Source organism: Zonotrichia albicollis, chromosome 1 (assembly GCF_047830755.1).
Source record: "Zonotrichia albicollis isolate bZonAlb1 chromosome 1, bZonAlb1.hap1, whole genome shotgun sequence".
In the NCBI taxonomy this organism is placed as follows: Eukaryota; Metazoa; Chordata; class Aves; order Passeriformes; family Passerellidae; genus Zonotrichia; species Zonotrichia albicollis.
In genome coordinates this window covers 39,388,411-39,397,098 of record NC_133819.1, presented here as the reverse complement: position 1 = coordinate 39,397,098, position 8,688 = coordinate 39,388,411, and the positions used below count along the sequence as shown (strand labels likewise).

At 41.2% G+C, this 8,688-nt stretch overlaps 1 protein-coding gene across 2 annotated transcripts; it reads right to left on the bottom strand.

The window, feature by feature from the left end:
* Positions 1–509: 509 nt before the first annotated feature.
* On the bottom strand, positions 510–6,726 carry OXSM (3-oxoacyl-ACP synthase, mitochondrial). Of its 2 annotated transcripts, none has more exons than XM_074538713.1 (3): positions 6,542–6,726; positions 3,539–4,544; positions 510–1,117 (listed from the first exon to the last, which is right to left on the bottom strand). In XM_074538713.1, the coding sequence occupies exons 2-3, from the start codon at positions 4,540–4,542 to the stop codon at positions 715–717; spliced, it is 1,407 nt and encodes a 468-aa protein (XP_074394814.1). In that variant the 5' UTR covers positions 4,543–4,544; positions 6,542–6,726; the 3' UTR covers positions 510–714. The 2 variants fall into 2 exon arrangements, with proteins under 2 accessions (XP_074394814.1, XP_005481015.1); XM_005480958.4 differs by lacking the exon at positions 6,542–6,726 and adding an exon at positions 6,300–6,488.
* Between the last annotated feature and the right edge of the window lie 1,962 nt (positions 6,727–8,688).

Sequence of the window (8,688 nt, the reverse complement as noted above, 5' to 3'; positions counted from 1 at the left end):
CTACCTTACTATGCTTGTACAAGATTTCAGAACTCAACAGGTCATGCATGACCTACTAATTCTATCCCTGTGCCACATGGAAGATGTACAGGCCATGCTGTATGCATCCTTCAATGTTAGCTCATGGCCAACAAGGAAACACAACAAATGGAAATGAATAAAGATGAAAAGAAAATGAAGCAGTGCCAGAAATCTTATTACTGTCTGTCTATATTATTGTCCCCTGAATATCACTTCTGTGGAAGAATTATGGTATTTGAGACAACTCACCATGAGGAAAAAGGCAGAGCTCTACATGGAGTAGGTAGCAAAGGGGAGCTCAGTCATAAATCTTGTATTACCATGCAGTTAATTCATCAGGTGTGGCATCCTAGCTTGTTAGCCAGCCTCTCTTTTGTACAAAGGATTCCAAACAATTTCTTTGTCACATGTATAGAAAAATCTTTTCTAACATACTTTAACCATGTCACCTGCTCTACTCAAGAACAAAAACTTCATCACACAAAGAATAGATCTTTTTTTATTTTTATTAAAATGAGTAAAAGAAGTTCTCTCTTTCTAAAAGAATGATTGGTGTAAATGCCAGGGTGAATAAAGTTCTTATGCATCAAATGAGCAACTCTCAAAGCTGAGGAAATATTGCAGAACACACCAGAGATAGCAGTACAGAAAATCATAATTGGTGCAATTTTTTCACATCACTGACAGCATAAGTTAAACACTTGCAAAGCACAAAGTTGCATTAGTGCCACCAAAGCCAAATGAATTTGTGAGTGCTATACGCCGTTTGTCCGTCTTCCACTCCTGAGCTGTCAATGGAACATAATTGAGATCAAACTCTGCCTCTGTTTTCTGTAGGTTTAGAGTAGGTGGCAAAATCCCATGGTAGCAGGACAGTGCAGTAAAAGCTGCTTCAATAGCTCCTGCAGCACCCAAAAGATGTCCTGTTGCTCCTTTTGTTGAGGAAACTGCAATATTACGTGAGTGATCTTTAAAAAGTCTCTTGATTGCTTGATTCTCAGCAGCATCTCCTAGAGGTGTAGAAGTTGCATGTGCATTGACATATGTTACATCTTCAGGTTTGATCCCAGAATCCTTTATTGCTGCAGACATGCACCTAAGGAAAGGAAGACAACAGAATGCCGATTTGCCCAAAGTATTTCTGTCAAATGTACAAACCAAAAGAAAAAGCATAGGTTGTTTTAAAATGTTTATCAAATGTGAAAATCTGCTTTAGCAGAGATGTAAATGACAAGAGGTTAACTCATCTAACTAAGCACATTAACTTCTACATTAGGTACCAGAGGAAGACAATAAAAATGAGGCCTACTATAAAATCAGCCTTGCTGTTAAAAATTCCACAGCTAGGAAAAATACAAAGAAGAAGAAAAGAAGATATGAAAATTAGTCTCTACAGAGTACATTAATGTATCAAACACCCTTTTCACTGCAAAATTTGAAAACATTTGAGAGAGAAATAACTACCGATATTATAACAAAAATTTAGAGCTGCACTCCCCAACAAAAATACTGGGAAATGAAAGAAAACATCTGCAGCCATCGTCCACATGAGTTTCTTTTGCATGCTGTCCAGAGACTGCATGAAAATGTCAAGGAGATAGCACAAATCCCTATATTTCATTTTATAATGAAATTTATTGAGAGTCATACTCTTCAACCCCTGGCATGGTATGTTTCGTTTGACTCCTGATGACTTGTGCACTGTGACCGCCTTTTTAAAACATGACTTTTAATGAAAACTGTGGAAGGATCAACACAGCTCCACTCTGCAATTTCTCATAGATTTCCCTCAAAGAAGATGAATCAGATATCTCTCCTTGCACATAACAACAAAACACCTCTGAGCAAAAGACCACTGACTCTTTTGAAATTTATGATGAAAAAGGAAATAAAAGGAAGCTCAAAAACAGATAGCACAGGCTTCCATACAAATTTAAATGTCTCTACTACAGCCTTACACCTTTAGAAGCATCCAGTTAAGGGTGGAAGTCACTGACACTCACTGCCACTAGATAGTGAGCCAATATTCAGGCAAAAGAGATTACTGATAACTATGAGATATATTAATTTAGTTAAATACATTATCTGCAATGAATTTATTAATTTAAGGAGATACCAGATTACTTGTGTAGGATATTCCTTATATCCACAATTCTGTGTCTGGCTTTGCCTCTCCTTTCCTGCTGGTTTATTCCAACATATGTATTGGCCTCCAACAAAAGCAGTTATTAGAAGATAGCAAAAAATACATTCCTCTGAATTTTTTTGATGTGGCAAATAAAATTCCTACAGGAAAGTAAGATAAGCACATACATTCCAGATTTAATCCATATACCACTGCAGTAACAAATTACTGGCTTGAAGACAGTATTAAAATGAATTATCTTATCTCAAGGGCGGAAATGCTCAACATTTTGGAGACACCCAGATTAATTTTCAACTCTTCCTACTGTGAATTTAATTTATATGCTACTGCAATCACAAAATACACAACAATTCTATTATAATATATTGCCATATCATCTCAAGGGTAAACAAGTCTGAAAATATGAGATAAGACACTCCTGATTACTCATCTCACACCTAAGTCTGCAGAACAATTAAATATGAATCAAAGAGCATCGATGGAAACACAGTATATTTACAGTTCTAGAAAAATCTGTTAACCTCATAAAGATGCAAACACAGCTTTACAATACCATGCAGAAGTTTGATCTATTTGTGCAGTGACATATTGAATTTTGGTACTAAATACTCACATACATTCAGATCAAGGCAAACTAAATCTTTACTAGAGATTCCAATGCCAGCAATAGTACTCAGCCTACATGAAGCTCTCCAACTTCCACATGTAATTTAGCTGACAATTTAATTAGGTCAATGATAATGATTAGATGAGTATCATCTACTTGTGAACTGGTTTTGATGAGATAAACACTGATGAAGCTTTACCACCTCCCTAAACAGTACTAAAGTGTATTTCTGCTATGCTCCTTCACCAATACTCTTAGCTGCATCTGAATGAAGTACTGAATATTCTAACAAACTAGATCTTCTAAGTGCTCTACAGCTTTCATCACCTGAGATTTCTTGCAACAACTAACATGCTTTTGCAGGGGGGTGGGGTTCTATCTTCTTGATGGAAAAAGAGTGAAGGAGAACCTGAAAAGATTCTGTCTCATCACAAACACCTTAAAAAGAGGTTTCCATTGAGACTTATTTATATGAGCAGCTGTATGCACCGAATGAAAAATGTTTTCACACAGAGGAAGCTTTCATAACTCTATGGAAAAAGGTTGATTCTACTGAGAACTGGCCTTCACCCTCCTACTACAAAAAGAGAATTGGGGCACAATGTTACCTGAAGCTCTGTCATTTTTCAGATTTTTAAGCTTTTGAAACATTAATTCAAGATTGAAACATCCCTTCTCTGTGAAAAATACACAGTGACAGAAACAAATGTACCCACTACAATTAACATATGAAGCAGTTATTACAATCAACACAGAGTTCTTACCTGAATGCACCGTCTCCCTCGGGATTAGGTGCTGTTATGTGGCAAGCATCACCGGACAGTCCATAACCCAAAACTTCTGCATAGATCCTAGCACCTCTCTGCACGGCATGTCCATGCTCTTCCAAGACCAGCACAGCAGCGCCCTCTCCCATTACAAAGCCCTCCCTCTGCGAATCAAAGGGTCGACACGCTGTTTTAGGGCTTGAGTTAAAACTTGTGCTGAGGGCCCGGGCCCTTGCGAATCCAGCCAAAGACAAAGGACTAATGCAAGCCTCAGTCCCTCCAGCCAGCATGACATCAGCATCACCAGCAGCAATGAATCTAAAGGAGTCTCCAACTGCGTGTGCACCTGTGGTACAAGCGGTTGACACAGCGTGATTCGGCCCTTTCAGCTGGTATCTAATGCTGATATGGCCTGCTGCCATATTGACCAAAATCTTCGGGACAAAAAAAGGGCTGACCTTACTGTAACCCTTTGTTTTAAATACGGCAGCTGTGTCAGAAATTTCTTCCAGTGGGACCATTCCCATCCCAATTGCCACACCGGCCGTTAAACGGTCCTGTTCAGACTGGGGAGACCAGCCAGAGTCCTTCATTGCAAGCTCTGCTGCACTGATGGCCATCACGGTGGCAGAACTCATGGATTTGATCTCTGACTTCGACACAAAGCTTTCTTCACTGAACTCACCCTCCTTGTTTCCCCTTGGCACACACGCAGCCACTCTGCATGGGATGCCTGCATATTCTTCCCCATCCAGTGATATAATCCCACTGCCTCCTTCCAGAAGGTGCTTCCACACAAACTGAGTCCCCACACCGAGAGGGGACACTAAGCCAATACCTGTAACAACTACTTTCCTTCGACATGCAGGCAATGACTTGCTGAAAGCCCTTCTGTGGTTTTGTAAATGTAGATTCAAACTCAGACTCCGGAGATGAAGATTTGCAATCTTTAACAGATCCCGTGAGCACTGTGAGAACATGGTGGCAATAATCAAGCACATTCCTGTAAATGGAGTGGGGTGGAGGGGGTGGGGAAAAACAAACACATCAATAAAGCAGACAATGTGGAAAACATTCCAAGAACATTAAACTAATAAGCTGATTTTTACTTGACAGCCTGTTTTCAACCCTGAAGAAATGGATATAGTTTCTGTGTCTGTAACGAGGAATAGTATGAGCTATGGCAGATAATGGCAAAGAAATGTTCACTTTGGGAATGCCTCTAGTGAGCTCTTCTAGCTTAAGCTGCTGATGAATATGACTTAGCACCACTGTGGACTGCGAAGCACTCTGGTTTTGTTGCAAAATTTCCCCTGGAGAAACCACCAGCTGACTGGAGGCAGAAACAATGAGCATTAACAGCTTCACTCTTCTAAGGGAAAAAGTGTGTGTTCACCAGAAAGTGTGCGTCCCAAGCTGAGAATATCATCATCTCAACCTTCATGTCTGGCAGAACAGTCTAGAAACATCAAAGAGGAGTCAATAAACTTGTCCTGGTTCTGCTACTAATGTAATCACACATCAAGGACAAGACTCCTTCTCTTTCCACCTCTACCAACCCTTAATCAGCCTTGGGTTATGACACTGTCAGGGGACAGTATCTCCAGCAGCTGGAGCAAGATGTGGAGCACAGCACACCCTCTCTTGCAGGCAACACCACCAGACCCCTCATCACAAGAGGCACAGCAAATGATATCAGAAGGCCTCTGTTGAGAACAAGTACTTGAGGAAGGACCAGAGGACTATGCCAAGCAATGATGGTGCTGTAGTGTGCCGTAGTCCAGAGCCAGTCTGATTGCACACATCTGACGTGCTGGAGCAGGGCAGAGGCTGCAGTACAGCTCTGCCAACACCTACAACACAGGTTTCAACAGGTTGCCTGCTTTTTGCCTTGTCCAAGAGCAACTTGGCATCCCCAGCTCTTTGGTAAAATGGAGAGAGCAGTATGAAGACCACAAGGGACTGCTGGGAACTCCTGCTAACATATCCAGACCTGTGGCAGCACAAGTGCACAGCAGCATTACTAAAAAATGTCATGAAACCACACCTCTCTCCATTTTACCAAAGACCTGGGTTGGAAGGGACCTTAAAGATCATTCCATTCCAACAATCCCTGCCATGGGCATGGACACCTTTCACTAGACCAGGCAGCAGAGAGCAGCATCCAGCCTGGCAAAGAGCACTTGGGATACGGAATAAAAATAGTAAACAATCACATATTATATTTTATACATGTTTTATGCAAATATTACATTTAATTATTTAAAAACTATTTTTAAAGGAGCCTCTTTTAAATCCTGACCCAAATTTGCCATTTCAGTTTTTTACATCATTTAGCCTAGACTCTATAAAAGAGGCAGCATGTGTGTGTGTTCGTGTATAAAAATATATATAATAATATTGTATGCATTATATAATACAAGTTACATATATAAATATTTTATATATCATATACAACATAAAACACATCTGTAGTCATATTATATGCATATTTATAGAGTATAATGTATTACATATATTCTGTAGATACACTAGATGATATATATTGTACACTATACAAATGTGTAAGATGATGTATTTTATACATATTATTATACACGCATACAATAATGTATAATACATTTTATCAGTGTACATATATCTATATGCATATATAATATGACTGCAGAGCTCTGTAAGGCAGCTCGTCTCGCAGCCTTTACTGAAATGCCGTCAGCCAGCGCCGAGCCGTCCTGTCCGACCCAACACCGCCCGATACCTGCTGTGCGGGAAAACCAGGCGCAGGATAATTTCCCCCGGGAACAAGCGCTAGCGAACACACCCAGGTGTTTCAAGGGCAATGACTACTTTTGATGTGTAAACCAGGAGCCAGTCCCCGGCTCCCCCACACCGCCCAGCACCGCCATTGCCGGCCAGGCCCGCCCCGCTGGGGGCGGTGTCACACCCCTCCCCCGGCCCGGGCTAAAACCCTCGCCTCCCTCCGCCAGCCCTCAGCGGTACCTCCGCGGGCCGCGCTCCCTCCCGCCCGGCGATGGTTCGCTCTGCCTCCCTCTCCCGTTCCGACGGCGGCGAGGCCGCACCACTCTGCATGCAAGGGGGGTAAGAAGCAGATGCGCGGGGACCCGCCGTTCACGGCGCTTCCTGCCGCCCGGCCCCGCCCCGCGGGCGCCGCTGTGGGCGGGCGGGCAGCGCGATCGTGGGAATTGTCCAGAAACCAGGAAAGGCAGTGAAATTATTTCCTTCCCAAGCCACATGTCTCAATCACGCAAAGGAGGAGTTAAAAAAAACAAAAAGCAAAAAAACACCCCCCCCTCCAAAAAAAAAACCCCACAACAAAACCCCCCTAAAATCCTTCAAATTCTGGTGGAGTAATAAGTCTCTCCTTATCCTGGACAGACTACCATGGCAGAGCATAAATGTTTGTCAAACTCCCATCAACAGAGACATGAATTAGTTACAGTGTGAGTTTGCTTATTATACCTCTGTATAATTTCAGTAAACAGCAATAAGAAAACTGAAATGAACTTACTGCCACACAACAAAATAATGTTTATTAGCTGCAAACACAGCTACCTAAAAATACAAACTAGCAGGGAAAAGGAAAAAAAAAGCCAAAAAGGACATAAATGTAATATTTAATAAATAAAAAGATAAACATATGTGCACTTTTTTAAAATGAAGAGTCTGGTTTTAATTTAGAAATAAAATTCCTTGGGCATTTAATGTGTTAGTGATTTGTTGGAAGTTGGCACTTGGTTTTCTAAATTTTTCACACTGCTTGCGTATGAGCACTTCCAAAGCATTGTTTACAAATGCCATACTGAGATGCATTGTGTATTTGTATGCATGCATGTATAGCAATTTAGTAAATCTTTGTATTTCCTAAGGCAGCCAACATTGAAAGTCACATGCCTACATGAAACACATGGAAAAGAAATTAAAAGCTGAAGTAGCAGCCAAGGAATATGGCATCATTTTAAATTAAAATTTTATTACTTTGGTACCAGTTCCTGAGGGCTGAACTAGTAACACTTTAACTATGCTAGTAAGAATAATGAAAGTAATCTCAGCAAAAGTGAAGTGCCCTGTGTTAAATCTCAGCCTTTGTGAGGGATATGTACCCCTATCTTAAAAACTCATAGAAGCTGAGCAGTGACCTGTCACAGGCAGGCAGCAGAGCCACAGTGTAATATCACCTACAAAATCAGAAGGCAGCTTGAATTTTAAAGACCTCTCTTGCTTGGAATTCTTTAAACCTGCATTCCTGGTAAAGCAAATCTCCACAGGCCTTTGTGCCCAAGGTTCTTCATCACAGCTCTTTCAGTAGCAGCAAAAACCAGATGCCTAGAAGAACACCAGGGGTTTTTTGCCTCTCTGGGATGGACTGTGGGCAGTGCAGGGCAGATGTCACAGCGAGGGCGAGTCACTGCAGTGACATTCCTGCTCAGGCAGCCCTGGGGACCTGGAGGTGTGGCACCCTCAGTGCTGTCAAACCAGGGCACTACAAAAATGGATTTATGTCCTTAATGATGTTACTGCCTGCCAGGGGGCTCCCGATGCTGCAAAAATATGGAATAGGTAAACATTGTCTTAAGAAATTATGTTCTTTGGTCTTCATATACTTTCAAGCCAAATCGACCAGAAAGGAGATGTAATCAAGCTCTAAGTTATGTGGAGGTGTTAGAAAGACAAATTGCTTGTTGGCAGAATGCTTTTTTAAGGCTCCACATGTTCCAGTGAAATCACACCTCAAAGAGGTGGAGGTTTACAAAGCTTGGGAAGAAGGATGTACCACTGTCAGTGGGCACAAAGAATGAGGAATTTATTGGACACAAGGACATTTGGCAGAATTCCCAAGATAAGGAAAAAACTAGCAAAGCCAACTCAGCAGCAGTGCTGGGATCAGCTCTGACTGGATAAAAGGTAATTCTGGCAAGGGGAGTTTGCAACCATCAACTAGACAGAAAAAATGGGCATGTTGGATAATCAGCATGTGAAAAATGTGTATTTTATGATTGGCTTTTCGCAAATATTAGAATGAATATTACATGTGTTGTGTTAGAAAGTAATGCTGTATTAATTTTCTTAAGTAGTGTGTTAAATATAGTTTTATGTTATTACAAAATGTTAAAATAGAAACTATGCTA

What these genes read in the sequence shown, in the direction of transcription:
- OXSM (XM_074538713.1), bottom strand. Translation starts at nt 4,542, where the DNA reads ATGTGCTTGATTATTGCCACCATGTTCTCACAGTGCTCACGGGATCTG. An exon ending in GAGGGAGACGGTGCATTCAG is followed by an intron (nt 1,118 to 3,538) that starts GTAAGAACTCTG and finishes TCCTTTCCTTAG; the next exon opens with GTGCATGTCTGCAGCAATAA.